Source organism: Euprymna scolopes, chromosome 34 (genome assembly GCF_053919585.1).
Source record: "Euprymna scolopes isolate OS-2025 chromosome 34, ASM5391958v1, whole genome shotgun sequence".
Classification (NCBI taxonomy): domain Eukaryota; kingdom Metazoa; phylum Mollusca; class Cephalopoda; order Sepiida; family Sepiolidae; genus Euprymna; species Euprymna scolopes.
In genome coordinates this window covers 74,970,672-74,995,523 of record NC_136515.1, presented here as the reverse complement: position 1 = coordinate 74,995,523, position 24,852 = coordinate 74,970,672, and the positions used below count along the sequence as shown (strand labels likewise).

The window sequence follows — 24,852 nt, the reverse complement described above, 5'->3', positions numbered from 1 at the left end:
AGTAGTATGAAGAATACAAATAGCACGAATGATCAATCCTCATCTAAAAAAAATTCAGAAACAAAAAAAATAGCTAGAACTTAATTTGTGTGGTAAAAATAGTCTTGAATTACTTTTTGCTGCCATGAAACTATGGCGACTTAATCGCAAAGTGATTCCTACGAAATGCTACAAAGTCAATGGGTCTTCTTTTCTTTATTGGAATTCTCTTTCTTTGTCACTTCCAAACGCAAGGAAGTTTTCACAGGAACGTGCGAAGTTAAATTATTTCCAACCAATGAAAATCGTTCCAACCCCCCCAAAAAGTAACACATGCATGTGAAAGTAATAAGCAGGTGCTAACTTAGAAAATCATATACGAGCTGATCAACACAATCAGCTTTTTTCAGACGTTACCAGTCGAATCTGCACGGAAGAACACAAGAACGACTGCTCAACCCATCGTTTGGACTAAGGGAGGCGGAATTGATTGAAGGATTTTCTTCCTTCGTTAAAACATAACTTTTATACCGCAACTAATATTAAATTTCAACATTATTCTTGGAAATATCCAAAGACACTATCGTCGTCCTCCAAGATGGTACCTACCAAAGCAAAGGACCACCCCACAAAACAAACCCTGAATCGAAATTTAGACTTTAAACTCAGATTAACAAGCTTAAAAAATATGATTAAATGCTTTGAAAGAAAATTGGTACAAACCTGCGTTTGTGCAGCCTGTAGTGTTCGTTAGCAGGCAAAACGAAGAGTAAAGAAGAAAAAAATAACTGCTGTTTCTCTTTATGTTTGTGATCTTGTGATCTAATATGCAAATGAAATGCTTTCGGTTTTGAATAAAAAAGGCTGATTTTTCAGAGTCTGAGGAAATTTGTATTCGGATATTGGAGTAGCAAGTTTTGACAGTAGAGTTTCGGATTTGGATTAGCGAGTTTTGACAGTAGAATGTTGAGTTTTGATGTAGCAAGGTTTGACAACAATGTCGCAGATTTGAAGTAGTGAGTTTTGACAGCAGTGCGTCAAATTTAACTCTGGAAATTGTTGCTTAGAAATTGTAGAATAGTTAACTTTTGGCTATTTAACCACAAAAAACAACAACAAAAACAAAACAAACAAACAAAAACAAGGTAAAGCTATAAATAGGATGAAAGGAAAAACATGAGGGCATCAAACTGGCCAATCAAGAAGCCACGAGGACGCTTGAAAAATGTAATAAATATTAATAAGTGTGAATTCTAGAAACGGACATCATAATATTTACAGAAATGTAAGAAAATATTCAAAAAGAATATCTAAGAAGAACAAGAAAACTTTTAGAAACTACTGGATGGGAAATCAGACCTGAAATTTAGATTAATAATCTTCAAAAAGCAGCTAAAGTTATAAATAGGAGAGAAGTGAAAAAAAAGCGGCGGCAAAGGGAAATACAATTCAGAAAGAAGAAAGACTAAATAAGAAACAAGAAGAACTGAAACAAAAATAAATAAAAGGATTACTGAGATAAGACAGACTCAAATCGGACAAATTTGTAAACAATGAAAGACAATCTTTTTCAACATATAAACAGAGGAAGAATGAAAACAGAGTAACAGGATGATATACCGCGACAGAATTAGAGGAACCACGTGTTCAATGCTCTTCACAGTAGACAACAGGCAATGCAGTTCCACCTTCTCCACCCAGCCAAGTACCGCGGTGGAGCCGTCGAATTCTGGTATTAATTTACGGTCGAACTTGTCCCCCATTACGCCGAAATAGCTTGCAGTTAAATGGGCTGGTAAATAGCAAAACAAAATAAAATCAGCAAAAGTTCAGCTAGAATTCGTCACGGCCAACTTTCTCTCTCAACTTCCAGCACGCTTTCTCCCCATCACCTCTGCCAACAGGCATTTTATTAGAAAACTGACCCCATTCCATTTGCATACGTGTGCAGTGGAAGATGAGATCTCGTGAGATTCTACAAGACTACACCTTATAAATCCATAGATGCCATCTTTAATTTCTCTCCCTCTCACATCCTATCCAAAGGTAAGTTGTATAGTCGCACAATACACACACACGCGGATGCTTTCTTCTTTGATTATTACATCGAACTGTACACCAGACCAGGTAGAAACAAGACACTTCGAGGCAACAGTTTTTAATACACTTTTTCACCCAATCAGGATGTATTGCCAGCTGGAATTGAGCGCTACTAATTGGAATCACGTTTACAGGGGATAAAGTGGAGAGCTGATGTCTGTGCTACATTTAAACTTCTGCATCTTAGAAGCATGAAACCGGAAGGGAATTCCAAAGCTTAGCAGTCTTTGCGAAGAAACTATTAGAATAGAAGGCTTTCTGGCATCTAGGAACCTAGTCTTTCCTATCGTTGCCATATCTAGGCAGGTACATCTACCCATAATCTTTCGCTATCTTTCTAGGAGAGAAAGACTGGGTACATGCACCTGCCAAGATCTGGCAACAATACTCTATGCATGAGCGAATTGTGGCTTTGTAAAAATATAGGATACTCTCAGATGTGAGTAATTTTCTCGCACGGCAGAGGGAAACTGACAAGACCACAACAACAATGCTAGAATGACTGAATAACATAAAAGAAGAGATTAAAGAAATTGCAGAAAGGACAGAAATCGAAATTATCGAAGAAACTCTAGAAAGATGATAAACTGGAAAGCAACAGAAAGCAAGGAATGCATGCATATTGGTTTAAAAAATATTAAAAGCGCAAAACCTGAGATGTATCCACAAAATAGACACATCAGAATGGATAGCCGGAAGAACTACATTAATACAAAAGACTGGGTTAATGCTGTTGTATTGTGTGTCTGTCTCTCTGTAACGACTTCTTTATTGCTCACGTATGTATAATCATGTTTGCTGCACTTCTACGAAGATGTGTGCTGCTAAATAAATATATACACTCAAGCTTGTTCCAGTCGTTTGACAATCAAATATAGCGACAGTTTTATAACAAAACCGTTTTTTTTTTATTTAATTATTATTTTGCCTGCAGTGGTTATTAGATATATCGTGCAAGGGCGGTGAAAGGTGAGGTTGAAGCTGACCGACTAACGATGTAACGATCGTGCGCCTCTGTCGGTTTCTATTTCTTTGCCCATCGAACATCTTGCTTTTACTGACAAATTATTTCTTTGTTCCATCAGAGGTCAATATATGTGCATAAGTCCGACGTAGTGTTTTCTTTGTTATCTGCTAACCGGGAATTTGTGTGTGTGCACGATCTCCAAGTCTCTTGATCAACATATATCTCCCCCTACTTTTTAGCGTTATTCTACATCTAAACAGGGAAGTAAATATCAAGAGGTCCTTAATGGGGAAACGGCTGCTGTACAAAAATAAATAATTAGGTACTTACGCAGAATAAGGGCTGTGCTGTCGTCGGAATTTTACGGGCAGTTTACGTAAAACGCCTAAATATGCAAAAACGTTGCGCCAATGAAATTACAACAGTTAACGTTAATTAAGAAAACATGTTTAATGTCATTGGTTTCTTTTAAAAACACTAAAAATTTATCTTGATTAAAAAAAATATATAAAAAAGAAAGAAGTCATAAAAATTTCAAATAACTTATTTTATATCAATCTAAAAATATTCATGAAACTTATTTAACAATGAGTGTATTTTCTTTATTTGAATCTTCATTTTACAATGAGTGTATTTTCTTTATTTGAATTTTCATTTTACAATGAGTGAATTTTCTTTATTTGAATTTTCATTTTTTTATGTTTCGTACAAATTGTCTAATAACTATTCATTGTATTTTTTTTCACCGCTGCCACCACCACAACAAAAGAATATTGTTTCCATTATTTAATTAATTTTTTTTATTGAATTATCTTCGTAATAATAAAAATAATACATTTCTTAATAAAAAAAAAAAATTGTCCAGCATTTGCACCCCCTCAAAAAAATCAACAAAAATACCTTCCAAAACACGAAATTTCATTCGGCACCTTCCGGTGTAAACTGCCCTGAATATTTCGACGATGGCACGATCCTTATTCTACATGGATGCTAATAAATAAATAAATAAATAAAAATCGAGATAAATATCAACTGTGACTTACTTTGTAGACGTCAAAGTTTTCAATGAGATTATCAAATGTCTGGTATAAATGATTCAGTAAGTTGACCACCTGTAAAAAATAATAAAAGTCTTCAGATCCCAGGGCATACTCTAACCTCTGTTCTAATATCCAACCAGAGAAATCAAACTGAAAAGTATTTTTCAGCATGCATGCATGAATAAATAAATAAATAAATAAATAAATAAATAAATAAATAAATAAATAAATACTATCTATTACTATACTAAATATGTCCTAGTGACATATGGCCGAGTGGTCCTAGACGTTGTATCAAAGTTTACAGTTACCCAAAGGTGCTGAGTTCAATCCTGAACGAAGGCAGTGAAAAAGTAACATTCAAAACAGAGAATCAGCAACTATGTCCCAAAGCCTAGCTGGAGTCCGAACACGGTACCCCCGTAATAATAATAAAGGGTTGGGTTCGAGACTCCTAACAAACGGTTCCCCAGTTCGATACAAAACACTTGACGAAGGCCGGAGGGCAAAACGGCCGAAACGTTGTGACAATAACAACCAAGATGAGGAAGTCAGTCCGACAATCTCGATCAATGAAAACACCTCATCTCAAAAATACAGACAATTACTATGAATTAATCAACGTTTGTTCCTCTAAGATTTTTTTCTATACATTTTAAGTAAAAATAAAAATTACCAGTTCCAAGACAGGTATAATCAATTTTCAAGCTGTCCCCTTCCTTGACAGTTGCTAAGTAGTTAAGGGCACAGACTGATTATTCAGTTGTAAGTTATACTCTTCTGGAGGTTGAAGGTTCAATTTCCAGTGTGGGCGGCCTCAAAATAATTTTGCGAATTATTTAGGACTTCTACCCACTAATGGCTGACGGAACATGTTTCCATTCGAAATTCTGTGCAGATTCCCAAGTTCGACAGAAAGACTCCCGAGTTCAACAAGTTACACCTGAAGGTTACATTGACCGAAACGTTGTGAAAATAACACATAAGATGAGAACAGTAATCAGACGAATTCAAATAATGCAAAAATATTTGCTTTATTTTTTTATAAAGTTATTAAGCTTAAACACAATTTTATTTGGTCATTAGCATACATTTATTTTATTATGATAGTTATTATTAAGAATGAGATTAAGTCCGTTTTCTTTACCCATAAAATAACTTTTCATATATGATTACAGAAGCGAGCCAGGGTTTCCGGATACTCGTACGTTTCATTTTTTATTCGGCATAAAGCATTCATTCTAAATGAGTGCTTTATGTCAAATTGATTGTTTAATATGGTTAAATTTGTGTTCAATTTTTGCAGTAAATACTAATCCTGATTAACCCCTATTAATTCTTAGTAATCATCTACTGCACATCAAACGGACACCATAATACTTAAGTCGCTGTACCTTATCATAACTAAGGTCCATACAAAATTTCTGTCAGATCTTCCCAGTAATTTCTGAGGAAAAAGTGGAATGGACAGACACGCAGAAGAGAAATATAAATTAAAGTGATTATATTTTTGTTAATAAAGATTACACTGACCAAAGCAACGTTGAACCTGGTCAGTACTAAAATGGGTGACCATTTGGGAATACCAGGTGCTGTATGTGCTCTCTGCTTATCTCGGCATTGTTTCCAGTAGTCCTGGTCTTCTCCTTGCCACTGGACTCAAACAGTGCCGATTCAGGAGAGGTGTGGTTGGGAAATGTGCAACCCTTACCTCATAATTACACGCACAGCTGCCTCTGCAGGGGGTATCCTTTGTCTTTCGAGACCGAACGGAGGCATCGATCGACACTGACCAACAAAAGAACTGTCATGGTGCCTAAGATGTTTCAACTGTTTTTACCTAATTTAAGGGCGCTGATTTCATAAATGCTGTCACTTTTTTCTATTAGGTCTTGTTTTACTGCTATGTAGGAAGCCGATAGTTATAATAAAAACAGGGAAATCAAAGAACAATATTCTTATGTAACTTTAAGACATACACTCATGGAATCACAGCAAAATATTCAAAATTAAAGCTTAAGTTGTAAAAAAACAAAATGCTAAGCGTAGACATAATCATCCATAAATTGAGGTTTTACTGATTTTCTAGAATGTGGGGCTCCGACATCATCGGGGTTGACAGACCAACAGTAGTCTGCAAGCATGGTGGCATCCCAACGACCTTGACAGCGAACTTCCATGTCGCTGATGTCTTGATGGTTTCTTGAAAACGGGCAAGATGGCTGTGAAAAAAATGTAACTTGATGCTCATATTTGCATCCAGTTTATGGAGAGTTATAAGCAATGTTTCAGCAAGCTCTTTGTAGTTTGCCGCCTTTATTTTTCCAAAAAGAATTTTACTACATTCGTAAACTCCGTCCAGGCACCCAATTCTGCAGGATTCATAAAATTACAGAAATTTACGTTAGTCATTAAATTTCGAATCTGAGGTCCATAAAAAATTATAGCTTTTAATTTCTCTATGGTTTGGCTTGCAAATTTCATGCAAATATATTTGAAACAGTCGCTGTCTTTCTCAAGAGACTTCACCAACTGTTTCATGATGCAAAGCATTATGTAAAGAGGATGAAACACAATTTTGGAACGCTCCACCAAAGGAGAAGCCAAAACATTGAGAGAGCCAGGAATCAGTTCACTGCACACCGGCTAAATTTTTTTTATCCAGTGCTCTGTTCTTGCCCTGCTATCCGACAAACACAAAAAGTAAGGAAATTTTGTGAACCCACCTTGTAGCCCAAGGAGAAATCCAAGCATTTTCAAATCGACACATATGATCCATTAGTGTTGTCTGTATAAACTCTTTTCCAGAACATATTTGCTTTCATCATATTTTTCTTTGATGGCGTTTAATGGCCTAGAGGAACTGATCCATATAAGTTCCATTGTGAAGAAGAACACATTTTAAAGTTCTTTTAAAACTGTCTATAAAACGGTGCCAATCTTGAGAATAATACTGTTCGACACCAAGCTACAGCAGCAGGCCAGCAACGATGTTGCAATATACTATGTTGTTTTACTGAGTGAAATAGAGCAATGCTTCAATATGTCGTTTTCTGTTGAAGGTTATGAGAGTTCCAGGCTGAAGTAGATTTTTTTCTTTAAATCTTGAAGCTAAAAGTTCAGAAGTTTCTTTGGAAATGTGTAGATCTCTAGTCAGCTCATTAAGTTCTCATTGAGAAAAAAGCTGTGGCAGTGAAGAAGGAGGAAAACCGACATCTGAAACAGTGGCTTCACTATTGTCAGTGAACAAAATAGAGGGTTGGTCTTCTTCGGAATCAGGCAATTCCAACTCGGGCAAGCCTTTAAACACCGGAGCAGTAATATCACTGCAGTGTGGAATTGGCCTAATTGCAGACTTGAGGATCGGATAAACCAAGGAATTCCTGTTCTTCCTATTGATTCCCTTTCGTTTTGATTGCACAAAAATAGCAGTCACCGAAATGGTTTTTCGGTTCATCCCAGACCATTGGAATACCAAAGCGGAGCGACTTGCCATCCTTTTTTGTCCATTAGTCGCCAATCTGATAGGCCCTGAACTGGCATCTAAGCTTCAGCCTCTGTCCCATCGACGAAATGTTGCGTCCCTCTGCCTGTTCTACAAGTATTTTAATGGTGAATGCTCTGACGAACTGCAGACACTTGTGCCCCCACGACGTAGACACCCTCGACAAACCCGACAGGCTGCTAAATCCCACCCCCACACAGTAGAGATCCCTAGATGTAAAAGATCTTTCTACTCCAGTAGTTTCTTCCCCAGAACCGCTAGACTCTGGAATTCCATTCCAGGTCCCTGCTTCCCTAACTGTACTGACATGCAAAAGTTCAAGTGTAACGTTAACCGACATCTTGCTGCCCAAATCCCAACATAGTGCCCCAGTAGTTGCTGCCCCTGATAGTAGCCCCCTACACCAAAGTGGCAATGTGGCTTGTTTGGGGTGGAAATGTAAAAAAAAAAAAAAGATACTCAGCATATTGATCATTGCAATGCATTATCGGATACCTATCCCTTATCCTGATCACTCAGCATTACTTTGAAGTAAGCAAGATAAGCACTTTTTACAAATTCACTGATCCCTTTCCTATTGGAAACAGAATATATTGCCACGCAAATATAGCAAAACACATTTAGATTGTTTAAACAACGTCGTCTAGGAGATGATGCAGCCATGGTTAATTTTTGCTCCAAAAATCAGCAACGACAGTAAAATAAAGCAGCTTTATTATTTCTTGTCTGACTTATAAATGAATTCCTAACATTAAGAGAATACACTTTACTTTGACCCAGAAATCAACAAAAACATGCTACAATCGGTAGGCCTATTTACTACTCAGTATCCACTTCTTCCAAACTACACACTTCATTGTATAGCAAATTTGACTTTTATTTTAAGGTTTGTGACGTCATATTCAATTAGAATACATTATAATAACAACCTATACTTGTAATTATGAAACTAAAATATATATAGAAAAACGCGTAATGTACTGTCGTCGCACGCACCTACGCTTCACAGTCGGATAAATAATTCTAAAAAAGATAACGACTGTGAAGACTAGTACATAATCTACAGGTATATTTATTTTAAGAGAAAAAGTAAAAATTGAAGGAGAAAAAATGACGTGTATGAGAAAGTAAAATCAATAACAATAAACGAGGGTAGGAAAATGAAGGAGTTAAAGAAATCGAAAGACTGAATAATTTCGTAAAGAAATGAGACATGGAACACATTGTCCAGAAGAAGAAATGAGTAAAACATACCGTTGATGCTGAGGCTGGAAGTGGATAAAGAAGAGGCGGCTATGTCGCCAGTGGTTGCTAAAAGGACGTAAAGACCAACAGGAAGAGGAAATTAGGAAGAAAGTAACTTTTTAGTTAAGAGTAATATAAAGAGATATATTGGGTTAAAAAAGGAAAGCAGAACACCTAATTTTAAGGTAAAAAAGGTATAAAATAGCAAATCTCTTAACAATTCGACTCGATGAAAAAAATAATATGATTTTCGGAATCACTCCCTCCCCCAATTAGTCTAAATCAGCTTACAAACCTTGGGCACCAAAAATGTGTTGGCCAGTGTTATTAGGCTTTAGTCTTCATTTTGGATATTGTATAGGTAAATTAGGATTGAAACCGTGATGCAAAATACTGACCTCAATCGGAGAACTCTGAGCGCAGATTTTTGTGAAGCCGACAATATCAGAAAAATAAATGGACGCCTCTTCGAAATATTCAGCTTTCACATCTTTTCCGGATTTCAATGTCTGTGCGACTTCTCTTTAAAGCAATAAAAACAAACTCTTTTAAAAATCAGTTCAACACAATGTATAATTTTTATTGTAGAGAAAGTATTTAAACTCCTTCCTTATACAAAACCTTCGATTAGTATACAAAGGACGGTTATGATAGCATAAAGAAGTATTATGGCAGTACGAGTCCAGCTCGATCGTTCCCCATATACATTACAAACAAGTTACCCAACTTGTAACCACCCATTGCATCATTCAATCACATACAAAACCATTTTTGTATGTTAACCGTTCGAGTTATTAAACACCTTCAGGTAACATTATAAATATTTACTTATACAGCTTTTTATCTTCAACAGTATCTCACTCGACCTAAACGTGTCGATTGATGTTGCGCGATCCCTAGCTGGATTTCGTGCTTGTATGGTGTATTCAATGATTGAGCTTGAAGAAATAGTAATAAAAAAAGCATAATATCAGGGAAAGATGGTCTCTGTTGATGGAAACAATGTGCTCGTCACTGGAACTTTGTTAGGCGGTATACTGTTATTAATTTTATTTATTGCGGACTATTACCATCATCTTTTCTTAGTTGATACACGACGTTTCAGCCAACTATTCCTCTGGCCTTCGTCAGGTGGTAATAGTTGGCTGAAACGTCGTGAAACAACCAAGAAAGGATGAGGATAATAGTCCGCAATAAATAAAATTAATAAATAATACTCATCTCAATAATTCAAATTAAATAATATATAAGGTATAATATTATGTTGAGCGTAGACTAGATGTGATAACAATAGTCCATGTGTAACATCGTGCATATGAGAATGTGGGAAAATATCAGCATCAGCAAAGGAGCGCTGGCTTGCAAAGAGATTAGCAGCAGCCGAAAAAACGCGCATATGCAAATTAGGAAGTGTGCGAGAAAAGAAAAAGGAAAATAGGAGAGAAAAATGTACCATGTGCTCGGGGCGTGAGGTCAGAGAAGAAAAATGTTGATCGGGCGAGATGGACGATGAGGAGAGACTTTTAAGCGGTGTCGAAACAGGAATTTTATGTATTCCAGTTTTAGTTTTTTTATGAATGACTAAAGTAAAGTGTAACGCCACGTTACGTTACACATGTCACTTAAGTTTAAAATAGTTTGTCTGTTTGTAAGTCGTGGGTCTGTTCGAAATACAATTTTCATTGATAACTCCACAGATTGAACGGACGCATCTTATTCTAGACGTATACAAGCATATCTATTAGGTTGTTGCATAAGTTCCTGCCGTTTTTATAAAAAAGAAAATCAAAAATAAGTTCGTGTAGGACCCAAGCTCCAAGTTTTTGTGTGAATCCCATCGCCTGAAGATGGCATGAAATTGTGGTAAAATCACATTTCATCTTTTCACTCAATTTTCTACATGTCTGATGGCCATCTTCCTTCAAAAGACCCCTGAGTTGGTCTTGATTGGCCTTCCGGAAGGAGAAGGGTTACTGAGGTCAAAACTACTGTTTGAATCTGATAAACCAATCTCGAACATTTCTCTCAGCTATAGCGTTTTTTTCCATATGCGGCATAAATATCCTTCGCTTGCTTTTTGACCTCGATTAAAGGCGAAAAGAAGGAGGTGTCGAAAATGTGATTTTTTAATCTACTTGACAATCGATTTGACAGTTCTGAAAAACGAGAAAAATTATATGAGCAGAAAACGATGAATATTATTTTGTAGAACAGAATACGTGCGTTTTAATGATACATAACACTTTACCAAATATCCAAACATGTTTTAGAACAATTTTGTTTTTATGAAACGGCGTGAACTTATGCAACAACCTAATATAAGACTTAGTCTGTCGGTCGGTTGATTCGTCATACCTAAGTTTGAAATAGCATTTTAATCGATAAAAGCGTAATTTGAATGGATACATCTGAAGAAATACCCGCCCTTATTGTTCAGAATATTGTTCACTTACTTTGGTAAGAGTTTAAACAGGAGCGTCTCTACTTTTGACTTCTCCACGTTCAGTTCTTTCGTCCTTTCTACCACAAGATCTTCCAGGTGATTTGCGTAGGTTTCGAGGAGGCCGACCATATTGTCAATCATACTAAGATTCCTGAAAGAGAGAAGATAATACGCGGATAAAAACTTTATTATCTATTAGTAGTTGTATACAGTCAGCAAGTGTGTCGAGGACGAATAAAACAAAAAACAAAAACATACAAAAAAACAAAGAATACAATCCACAGAGTTTTAGCAGCCAGCACACATGTACGTAACAGAGTATGGCGGCTGTATGCAGATACCAAGTCGTCTACGAAGTGATATCACGGCAAGGAAAAAGAAAAGATTGTAAAAAGAACGTGCGCACAGACTGACGAGTAGGTTAGAGGAAACGATCACGTGACTTCTCGTTACGGTTGTGAAGATAAATTTTGATTAATAATTTTTCAATTAACCTTTTAATTACAATTCCTTCTTAAGCAATAAAACATTAAGCAAAGTCAATGATGAGGTCGTAAATGTATACAAAACTTATACGAAGCTATCATAGATTGAAGAGGATATAGTTGGGACATATAAATATAAACTTGAATTTGAGCGTGTAGTGTAGTATTTAGAAAATAAAACAATAAAATAAATAATTTGGAGGAGAATACTAATTACGTGAATAAAACACACACAGAGAAGTAAAGAAAAATGCCAGTATTTGTCTCCGTATGTTTGTATGTGTGTGTGTGTATATATGCCCGGGTGTAGCAAAGTGTAGGCATTTATAAGTATATTGATATATTAATATATATAGGTACATGTGGGGTTTAGATAACTTTCGTGTTTTATGTTTATTCACATTTTGTTTGTTTATTTGTTTTTATTTTTATTTTATTTTTATTTATTCTTATTTATTTTTTATTTAGTTTTATTTACCTTATTATAATTTTAACTTTATTCCTGCGTAGTTTAGAGTTATTGCCTAGTTTCAGTACGTATGTTGTGAGTAAAATAAAAGCGTACAGCATAGATTTGCTTTTGAATATATGTATTAACGTGAGTGTGTGTGTGTGGCGGTGTCTGTGTATGTGTGTGTTGTGTGTGTGTTGCATGTATGTGTGGATGGATGTAGATTGAAAGGCACCGGTCAGTACTTAGTTGACCATAGCTAATGTTCTTAATTTACAGACTCCTGGACAAAAAAACTAAATTCTCAAGTACCTTATGCCATAAAAACAAAAGTTAGGTTGGATGGGGGATAGGGAATGAAAAAGGTGTTTATTATCTTCAAAGACCTCACTTATCCTCTTACCGTTTTTTATGACTCCCACCCAGGTTGCATTCTAACTTGATAAACGAAATAAGAAAATGTATTTGGTGGAAATATCACTTTCGACGGTAATTCTTGGCCTGAAGACGTAATCCCCCAACGTGGGTGATTACAGAAACATGTATGCACATATGTAGCCATTAATGTTTGTATAAATAAAATTAATATATATATATATATATATATATATATATATATATATATATGTTTACTAGCAAAATTACCCGTCGTTGACTGGGTTCAAAAACAGCCTACAGAAAATGGATCCTGATTTATGAAAGTATGATAGGTAATGAAAAGGAAGGGTTGTAAAGTAATAGTTTCGAATTTGGGGATATCAAAACCAAAGCAAAATATGATGAAAGTAAAAATAAAATAGATAAACCCCATAATTTATTATACCATACCTGTTCACACTGAAACACTTATCACAATATTCTGTGGATCTATATTAAAAACCCTTGTTAAACTTTGTGACATATTTCCATTCTATGGAAGTCAAGCGCGAACGAACACCTCATAATTTTATCATACCATATTTCTTCAAACTGAAACATAATTATCAAAGTATACCTACGCAAATAGATATGAAAAATCTTTATTAAAGTTTGTGCCTATTTCCATTCTATGGAGGCCAGGCGCGAACGCAGGTCCCACAATTTTATTATACCATCCCTATTTAAGTTAAAACACACTTATCAAAATATTATTATGTACATCTATAACAAAAACACTTGTAAACGTTTTTTTCAATTTTTAAATTTTTTATTTCCATACGTTGTGGACCAGGCGCGTACGCAGACCTCACAATTTTAATGAATCATCATTATGCAAGATAAAACATACCCATTCCTATGTCTCGATACATCTATCATTATATGTAATCAGTTTTCTATAATAGTCAACCATATAGGAGCCTATTCGTGACCAGCCACACACACAGAGACGCCCAGCTTTATATTATATATATATATATATATATATATATATATATATATATATATATATATATATATATATATATATATTAGAGATGGGACGAGTCCAGTATTTTTACTGATTCCTATACAATTACCGATGCGTATTAAATTCCCGATTCCGATTCTTTCTAAATCTCTACATATTTAACTATAAAGTTGTTATTTTTGACGATTATCGTAACAAAACATGTTAAATGTGCAGATATTTTCTTAAACGTAAGGATACTATTGCGAGGGATTTTAGTTTCACGAATAGGTTAAAATCAACACATGTTCACTAATTTAGTATTACTAACAGCGGTAGAATGTATTTCTCTAAAGAAAATCACATGAAAAAACATTTAAAAGAATCATTGTTGGCATCGGAAAATAGGCACACATTTTTTCGATTCCAATACCGATTCCGATACTCTCAAAATTTTCGATTTTTTCGATTCCCGATTCCCAATTAATCAACACCAATCTTTTTTTTTTTTCTTTTTTTTTACACAGTGATCACCACTTATCAAGGCCCGGAAGCCACTCAGGGATAAGGGTTATTGTAAGTACATTATGTTATTGTGGAGATTTGATGAAGTGTTTACTTAAGGGGGCGGTTCATTAGGAATTTGTTAACATTGGACTTGAAGACATCCAAGTTGTAGTCCGGTGGGAAGCAGGCAGATGGAACAGAGTTCCACAGGCGTGCAGTTCTAAGAATGAAGCTTTGTTCATGGAATCCACGTTTTGATTAAGGCACAGATAAAGAGTGGGGGAAATTTTTCACAGTGGATTCAGCTAGACGTGTGTTTTTCGTGAAAGATTAGCGAGGGGGGACCAGAGATTGGAGTTCATACGAGCATCTGCCATGGAAATAACGATAAAACAAGGATAGGCTCGCAACGTCTCTTCTGTGGGAGAGAGGTTGCAGGGTAGAGAAAATGGCATCCCCCACTAAGCCACGAAGTCTATTTTGTACTCTGTCAAGGCAGGATAGGCTGTTTTTAGCAGCTCCAGTCCAGATATGGCAACAGTATTCCAATCTATCTATCTATCTATCTATCTATCTATCTATCTATCTATCTATCTATCTATCTCTCTCTCTCTCTCTCTATATATATATATATATATATATATATATATATATTATCTATCTATATGTATATATATATATATATATATATATATTTGAATATTTTGAAAACTTTTAAGTGTCATGAATATGATAAAGTCATTTTTATGTCCTTTTGTTGGTGTTGTAAAGTCCAATATTTCGTTAAAAATAGCTTCATCAAGGTAGTTAGTCAGTTTGTAGTTTTTCTTCTTCTTCTTCTTCATTTTGTTGTTATGGAGGAGGAAAGTCCTGGAGAAGAAATTTAAAAGTACGAGCTGTACATTTTTGACGCGTGCGTTCGCGCCCAGTTTCAAGCAGGAATATTAAATAAAATAATAGTTGCACACTATTTGAAGGCACTTATTTTGAATAGAAATTTGAATATTTTGAAAACTTTAAAATCATTTTGTTGTTATAGAGGAAGTAAGTTTTCAAAATATTCAAATTTCTATTCAAAATAAGTGTCTTCAAATAGTGTGCAACTATTTTCTTATTTCATATTCCTGCTCGAAACTGGAGCGTACTTTTAAATTTCGGTCCTGGATATGACCTAAAACTATATCCGATGGTGAGGCCCCACCTTGCGGGCCTTGGGGAGTGTGGAGCCACCCTTTAATTGCCATTGCTCCCAGGTCCACTCTGACCCGGAGTGGTAGTACCTGTTAGGGTCCCAACTATAGGTTAAATAGAATCTGACTTTAAAAAAAGAAAATACTCCATTAAAAATCGTTCCTCAAAATAACTAGATTTGGCATTAAATAACCTGAAAAAGGTTGATATGCCGTAAAATCAAAAACAACCAACAAACCAACCAACTTTTAAATTTCTTCTCCAGGACTTACTTCTTCTATAACAACAAAATGAAGAATATATATATATATATATATATATATATATATATATATGTATGTATGTATGTATGTATGTATGTGTATATATATATATATTTTTTTTTTTTTTACACAGTGATCACCACTTATCAAGGCCCGGAAGCCACTCAGGGATAAGGGTTATTGCAAGTACATTACGTTAGTGTGGAGATTTGATGGAGTGTTTACTTAAGGGGGCGGTTCATTAGGAATTTGTTAACATTAGACTTGAAGACATCCAAGTTGTAGTCCGGAGGGAAGCAGGCAGACGGAACAGAGTTCCACAGGCGTGCAGTTCTAAGAAAGAAGCTTTGTTCATGGAATCCGCGTTTTGATTTAGGCACAGATATAGAGTGGGGGAAATTTTTCACAGTGGATTCAGCTAGACGGGTGTTTTTCGTGAAAGATTGGCGAGGGGGGACCAGGGATTGGAGTTCAGACGAGCACCTGCCATGAAAATAACGATAAAACAAGGATAGGCTCGCAACGTCTCTTCTGTGAGAGAGGGGTTGCAGGGTAGAGAAAAGGGAATCCTCCACTAAGCCACGAAGTCTATTTTGTACTCTGTCAAGGCATGATAGGCTGTTTTTGGCAGCTCCTGCCTAGATATGGCAAGAGTATTCCATCCTTGGACGTACTTGGCTTTTATATAGATAGAGAATTGCATCAGTAGTGAGATATCTTCTGGAGCGGTAAGAAGGATCCCACCATCTTTCCAGCGACCTTGGCAACAGACTTGATGTACGTGTTCCATTTCAGATCAGGAGTAAAGGTCAAACCCAGAAGCTTGTCAAAACACGGGGCCTCACCCAGACGAGAGCCATCCATCACAATTGATGCCAGCTGGGGATCAGAGCGTTGATGATGTAAGGATAGGAGTTTGGTTTTGGATGCATTAAAGGTAACTAGCCACATCTTCCCCCACTGAACCACGCGCTCGAGATCAGAGGAGAGAGAATCAGAGAGAACTTTGTCATTTACAGCCTTTGATGTGTTGCTGTAGATGGTCGTGTCATCAGCATAGATGTCAACGAATGATTTAAGTATGTGTTTAGGGAGGTCATTGATGTAGATCAGGAAGAGAGTTGGGCCCAGGATTGACCCCTAAGGGACCCCAGCATTTATATTGCAGGCCTCCGATTTTTGTCCATCTACCACTACTCTTATAAGCCTATCGGAGAGAAATGATTTAATGATTGAGAAAACATTTCCAGTTATACCGTAGCTGGAAATCTTGTGAAGTAGACCCTTATGCCATACCTTGTCAAAGGCCTCTGATATGTCATGAGCAATTGCCCTAGAAAGGAAGCCTTTGTCAAGAGATTCACTAATCCTGTGGGATATAACCGTCAGCACATCTGCGGTAGATCTTACAGAGCGGAAACCATATTGTGTGTCACTAAAAAGGTTATTCCTGCTGCGGTGGTTGACTATTTCTATATATATATATATATATATATATATATATATATATATATATATATATATATATATATATAGAGAGAGAGAGAGAGAGAGAGAGAGAGAGAAAATAAAAAGGAACAAACCGTATTATGTGTTCATCAACGTTTCGTCTTTATTTCGAGACTTCCTCTGGATGAATGAAATTAAGAAACCAAAAAATATACCAGTACAAAATATTTGAAAATGTTTCACGTGCACAGTGTGACGCAGTTCTGTTTCAGAGAAACGGAAAATTGATGTTGGAAATTCAAAAAGGAGGGGGGGCTGGCGCTGTTAAAGAGAAGGACATTTTAGTGACGTCATATAGTCGTTAATGTAATTTTAAAACTATGAACGCAAGTTTATATTCTTATTGGGAAAAAGATATATCTGTTGAAATTTTTCCCAATAAGAATATAAACTTGCGTCATCCAGAGGAAGTCTCGAAATAAAGACGAAACGTTGATGAACACATATTACGGTTTGTTCCTTTTTATTTTCTCTATTTTGTCGGAATATTATTTCCATTATTTTCATCATATATATATATATATATATATTTTGTGTACAGAAAGTTGTTAGTTGAGACAGGTCATTGGTACCGTCGGTTTCAAGCCCGATAATAAGGCCCGTTTAAGGTATCCTTATCGAGCTCTCTTCAGCCAATATTCGTCTATCTTATAACCGGAAGTGTGAAGTATATATACCTCGCGAATCCACGTTCAAATCTCGTTTTGTTTAATCCCCCCCTTTTTTTTTTTATCTATCTATATATATATATATATATATATATATATATATATATATATATATATATCGGGTAATGTAATACCTAATTTTCAACTTTGAATTATTTAAATTTAAGATCTAATTTCGAAAAAATGTTTTTTTTATATGAATCGATTTTAATTTGAACCCCATTTAATTTTAAAATCTCTTTCCTTATGTATAAAAACTTTAAAATCTGTATTGGTATCGGTTAAAAACTTAAAAATTCGTTTAATTATATCGAACATTTAAAAATTTCCAAAAATACGTTTAAAATTTTAAAAAATATATTTTTAATTATATCGAATCACGTTTAAAAATTTCAAAATACGTTTAAAAATAATTTTTTAAAAATCCAAATCTTTCAAGGTTTGGGGAAGTGAGTATTTATCTATCCTAAGTGATTTCCCTAGTTTATTAACATTATTATATTTTTCTATAGTTTTAAATTCGAAATAGATTATAAATTACATTTATAAAATATAATATAATATATATATATATATATATATATATATATATATATATATATATGACATTAATTAAAAATCTATAATATAATTGCGATTAAAATCCAAGTTTACCGACTAATTATTTATGTATTTACAATTTTTTTTCCTTATATATATATATATATATATATATATATAAAAACAACATCTAAGTGTTGTTCTTTTCATTGATCCAATTTATTAGGAGACCCTTCCTTCTATGTATGCAACTTTTCAAAGCTTCACTCCTCACATTTAAACATTTTATTTTTGGGTCATGAATGGACCGGAGGATGTAGTATTTCTCTGCGTTACAGAGTGAGCATTGACTTAATTCCGGGACGTATGCTGGTCTATGCTCTATTTTTCTCCATTTTATGGAAAAGGGTGTATTTTTTTCTTTAAGCTCCCACACGCGGGTAGCTAATGCTGTATTCATCCTTGTTTTAGCTCTAAAGGAGCTCATATGTGCATAATATCTTTGTTTAAATTGGCCTTTTGTCATACCTATATATATTTCCGGTATATTTGTGGATTGTTCCGTTACTGTGGCCTCATAGACAAGGGATTCAGCTTTACAATTACCCTCCAATGGACAGCTATTTTTGGTCCTGCAAGAGCAGCCTGCGTTATCTATCTTTTTTGGTTCTTTGGATATTATCGACTTTATTGATGGAGCTGTCGAGTAACTAACTTTCACCGTGTTTCTATTAAAAAGTTTATGTAGTCTATGTGTTCTTGGAAAATGTTTGTCTAGAAGGCTAAGAAAACAATGCCCTACTCTAGTTTTAGTGTTCAATGAAAACGGAGGTAAGAACCAGATTATTTTCCGTTTCCTCTTTCGTTTTATATTTTCTTTATTCTGGGTTTGTTGAAATTTTATGTTTTCATTGAACCCACTTTGATGCAGTGCGTCATTATAATATGGTGCTGCTTTCTCGAACACTTCAGCGTTCGAAGAAAGCCGTGAAATCCTTTGGCTAATGTTCGCTACCATATTTTTAAACACTGTGGGTGGGTGGCATGAACCCTTATTTATATACATGAGTTTTTCATTTAGTTTGTGAAAGGGTTTGTGTATGACAAAAGGCCAATTTAAACAAAGATATTATGCACATATGAGCTCCTTTAGAGCTAAAACAAGGATGAATACAGCATTAGCTACCCGCGTGTGGGAGCTTAAAGAAAAAAATACACCCTTTTCCATAAAATGGGGAAAAATAGAGCATAGACCAGCATACGTCCCGGAATTAAGTCAATGCTCACTCTGTAACGCAGAGAAATACTACATCCTCCGGTCCATTCATGACCCAAAAATAAAATGTTTAAATGTGAGGAGTGAAGCTTTGAAAAGTTGCATACATAGAAGGAAGGGTCTCCTAATAAATTGGATCAATGAAAAGAACAACACTTAGATGTTGTTTTTATATATATATATATATATAAGGAAAAAAAATTGTAAATACATAAATAATTAGTCGGTAAACTTGGATTTTAATCGCAATTATATTATAGATTTTTAATTAATGTCATATATATATATATATATATATATATTATATTTTATAAATGTAATTTATAATCTATTTCGAATTTAAAACTATAGAAAAATATAATAATGTTAATAAACTAGGGAAATCACTTAGGATAGATAAATACTCACTTCCCCAAACCTTGAAAGATTTGGATTTAAAAAAAATTATTTTTAAACGTATTTTGAAATTTTTAAACGTGATTCGATATAATTAAAAATATATTTTTTAAAATTTTAAACGTATTTTTGGAAATTTTTAAATGTTCGATATAATTAAATGAATTTTTAAGTTTTTAACCGATACCAATACAGATTTTAAAGTTTTTATACATAAGGAAAGAGATTTTAAAATTAAATGGGGTTCAAATTAAAATCGATTCATATAAAAAAAACATTTTTTCGAAATTAGATCTTAAATTTAAATAATTCAAAGTTGAAAATTAGGTATTACATTACCCGATATATATATATATATATATATATATATATATATATATATATATAGATAGATAAAAAAAAAAAAAAAAAAAAGGGGGGGGGGATTAAACAAAACGAGATTTGAACGTGGATTCGCGAGGTATATATACTTCACACTTCCGGTTATAAGATAGACGAATATTGGCTGAAGAGAGCTCGATAAGGATACCTTAAACGGGCCTTATTATCGGGCTTGAAACCGACGGTACCAATGACCTGTCTCAACTAACAACTTTCTGTACACAAAATATAAGTACGCTCTTAAAATTTGGATTTTCCTTTTAATTGAGCACTCTGCTGGAATTCTTTTTCCAAAAAAACTAATCATATTCGCCCCCACCAGGAATTTACGGTAAATACCAATAGCCTAGTGGTTGAGCACTATCGGGAAAGAACACCACAAAACAGGAAGTAAAGACCACCTTCTTTAAAAACAACCGGAGATGGAACAATATACCTTAAATTACTCCACTACAAATATACCAACACCAAGTAACCAGCTGTATACAAGAATCCTACTATCGAAAATTGAAGATGTAATTCAGAGGATGAGATGGAAGGTTATAAACGAAACAAACATCCAAGAGAATGTGAAAAACAATTTTGGATTAAAATCTATAAAATACCCGAGTAAAGTGGAAGAATTAGAAAATTTTGAAAAAGATTTACTAGACATTATCGCTAAGCTTGAATTTAAACATAGATCAAATCAATTTCAAAAAACAATGACAGCTGATATCAAAAAAATAAAAAGAGAAAATGAGACGATTGTTTTCTCAGATAAAACGAAAAATTTATATAAAATGGAAAAGGAACAGAAAAAACAACTTGTACTAAACTCAATTACAGAAAAATACCAGGTAGCAAGAAAAGATACTTATAAATCTATTAACCAAGAGGCTACAGAAGTTGCCACAAAATTAGGTATAGAATACAGAGTAAATAGGTTAGCAAAGAAAAATGTGTATATAACTTTAAAAGACCACAAGGAAAATTTTAATAATAGGCCAACCTGCAGGTTAATAAACCCGGCTAAAAGCGAAATCGGTCTAGCTAGCAAATCTATACTTAGAGAAATAGTAAAAGAGATAAAAAGAAAATCAAATCTTAATTTGTGGGCAGACACTAGCGCGGTACTGAACTGGTTTAAAAACATAACTGAACCACACAAATGTAAGTTTACACAACTGGATATCGTCGATTTTTATCCTTCAATCACTAAGGAAATCCTAGAAAAATCGTTGATCTTCGCATCAAAATATAGAAAGATAAGTGAGCTCGATAAGGAAACAATCATGCAAGCTCGACAGACCCTTTTATTTTTTGACGATAAAACGTGGGTCAAAAAATCAAACCCCGAAGACCCCTTTGACGTCGCGATGGGGGCGTATGACAGTGCTGATATCTGCGATCTGGTTGGACTTTTTCTACTGGAGACCATGAAATATAAATTCCCAGATCACTTTTTTGGATTATATAGAGATGATGGACTTTGCCTATCGCGTGACTACAATGGATGTGCACTAGACAGGCTTAGAAAAGACCTAACTGAATTTTTTAAGGAACTAGGCTTTAAAATAATAATACAGACAAATTTAGATAGAGTAGATTTTTTGGATGCCACTCTAGATCTCGAGAAGAAAATACACAAACCCTTTCACAAACTAAATGAAAAACTCATGTATATAAATAAGGGTTCATGCCACCCACCCACAGTGTTTAAAAATATGGTAGCGAACATTAGCCAAAGGATTTCACGGCTTTCTTCGAACGCTGAAGTGTTCGAGAAAGCAGCACCATATTATAATGACGCACTGCATCAAAGTGGGTTCAATGAAAACATAAAATTTCAACAAACCCAGAATAAAGAAAATATAAAACGAAAGAGGAAACGGAAAATAATCTGGTTCTTACCTCCGTTTTCATTGAACACTAAAACTAGAGTAGGGCATTGTTTTCTTAGCCTTCTAGACAAACATTTTCCAAGAACACATAGACTACATAAACTTTTTAATAGAAACACGGTGAAAGTTAGTTACTCGACAGCTCCATCAATAAAGTCGATAATATCCAAAGAACCAAAAAAGATAGATAACGCAGGCTGCTCTTGCAGGACCAAAAATAGCTGTCCATTGGAGGGTAATTGTAAAGCTGAATCCCTTGTCTATGAGGCCACAGTAACGGAACAATCCACAAATATACCGGAAATATATATAGGTATGACAAAAGGCCAATTTAAACAAAGATATTATGCACATATGAGCTCCTTTAGAGCTAAAACAAGGATGAATACAGCATTAGCTACCCGCGTGTGGGAGCTTAAAGAAAAAAATACACCCTTTTCCATAAAATGGAGAAAAATAGAGCATAGACCAGCATACGTCCCGGAATTAAGTCAATGCTCACTCTGTAACGCAGAGAAATACTACATCCTCCGGTCCATTCATGACCCAAAAATAAAATGTTTAAATGTGAGGAGTGAAGCTTTGAAAAGTTGCATACATAGAAGGAAGGGTCTCCTAATAAATTGGATCAATGAAAAGAACAACACTTAGATGTTGTTTTTATATATATATATATATATAAGGAAAAAAAATTGTAAATACATAAATAATTAGTCGGTAAACTTGGATTTTAATCGCAATTATATTATAGATTTTTAATTAATGTCATATATATATATATATATATATATATATATATATATTATATTTTATAAATGTAATTTATAATCTATTTCGAATTTAAAACTATAGAAAAATATAATAATGTTAATAAACTAGGGAAATCACTTAGGATAGATAAATACTCACTTCCCCAAACCTTGAAAGATTTGGGTTTTTAAAAAATTATTTTTAAACGTATTTTGAAATTTTTAAACGTGATTCGATATAATTAAAAATATATTTTTTAAAATTTTAAACGTATTTTTGGAAATTTTTAAATGTTCGATATAATTAAACGAATTTTTAAGTTTTTAACCGATACCAATACAGATTTTAAAGTTTTTATACATAAGGAAAGAGATTTTAAAATTAAATGGGGTTCAAATTAAAATCGATTCATATAAAAAAAAACATTTTTTCGAAATTAGATCTTAAATTTAAATAATTCAAAGTTGAAAATTAGGTATTACATTACCCGATATATATATATATATATATATATATATATAGATAGATAAAAAAAAAAAAAAAAAAAAGGGGGGGGATTAAACAAAACGAGATTTGAACGTGGATTCGCGAGGTATATATACTTCACACTTCCGGTTATAAGATAGACGAATATTGGCTGAAGAGAGCTCGATAAGGATACCTTAAACGGGCCTTATTATCGGGCTTGAAACCGACGGTACCAATGACCTGTCTCAACTAACAACTTTCTGTACACAAAATATAAGTACGCTCTTAAAATTTGGATTTTCCTTTTAATTGAGCACTCTGCTGGAATTCTTTTTCCAAAAAAACTAATCATAATTATATATATATATATATATATATATATATATATATATATATATATATATATATATTGACATATTAATTACCTGTTAGGATTTAGTCTCAGTAGAGCTTTGTACACTCTCCCGGCAGCTGGACGGCTGTTAGGTTCTTCTGACCAACATCCTCGAGCCAAATGAAAAACATTTGTGTAAAGACTGACAGGTGCTTCCACACCATTTTTGGCGGGGCAATAAGACGGATACGACGAGAAATCGTTGCTCATCGCCTCTTCGTTTACCGAATAACAGCCGTGAATAATGTCTGTCGATGGTCGGAACAGTTCACTCTCTCCTCTGGGACCCATCTTAACACGACTAATAACCTCTGAAACGTTAAAGAAAAAAAGTAGAAAAGAAAGTGTGAAGAACGGAACGGAATAATGTAGAAGTACTTGAGTTCGAGTATGTAAGATTAGCATTCGAATGTAAATTTCCATATTAAAGTAAAGGGAAGTTTTAAATGAGAAGTCGAGTGTCAGAGCAGTAACGTTACGGGTACAGGAAGTCGGAAATCTGACGTGACGAATGGACAATGAATCAGCGCAGAGAGAGAGAGAGAGAGAGAGAGAGAGAGAGAGAGAGAGAGAGAGAGAGAGAGAGAGAACAAGAGTAAAAATGAGAGATAGGAAGAGAGATAGGAAGAAAGAGAGAGAGAGAGAGAGTGAGAGAAAGAGAAAGAAAAAGAGGAAGAAAGAGAAAAAGATAGAAAGAAACCGAACGAATGCATTTTTGAATAGCTCCTTCTACTCCCACGGAAATAGGGGATTTTTTTTATATGTGTGTCAAGATCAAATGTAATCCCAATAAAAATAGTTCAAGTCCAAATTAGTTCGTGCTGTTCTTTATTTTTTATACAATTATATTTTATCATCTATTTTTCCTATTTCTTGAATAACGCTATATTATCTATATTGATTTTTGACTCTCTTGATAGAATTTAAATATAATATTAATATTTATATTTCTAATTATATATATATATATATATATATATATATATATATATATAATGATTACTTAATTTAATCACAAAAATTAATATACGAAAGTATAAATTTA

General features: G+C 34.2%; 1 protein-coding gene across 1 annotated transcript in view; it reads right to left on the bottom strand.

Moving 5' to 3' along the window:
• Window positions 1-24,852, bottom strand: part of LOC145259259 (atrial natriuretic peptide receptor 1-like) — a 115,599-nt gene that overhangs the window by 13,408 nt on the left and 77,339 nt on the right. Inside the window, exons 17-20 of the mRNA XM_080117095.1 lie at window positions 23,839-24,374; window positions 11,290-11,430; window positions 9,235-9,358; window positions 4,090-4,158 (exon numbers count right to left, since the gene is read on the bottom strand). Of these exons, the coding sequence (XP_079973221.1) occupies window positions 4,090-4,158; window positions 9,235-9,358; window positions 11,290-11,430; window positions 23,839-24,374 (870 nt within the window). The remainder of the gene's footprint in view (window positions 1-4,089; window positions 4,159-9,234; window positions 9,359-11,289; window positions 11,431-23,838; window positions 24,375-24,852) is intronic.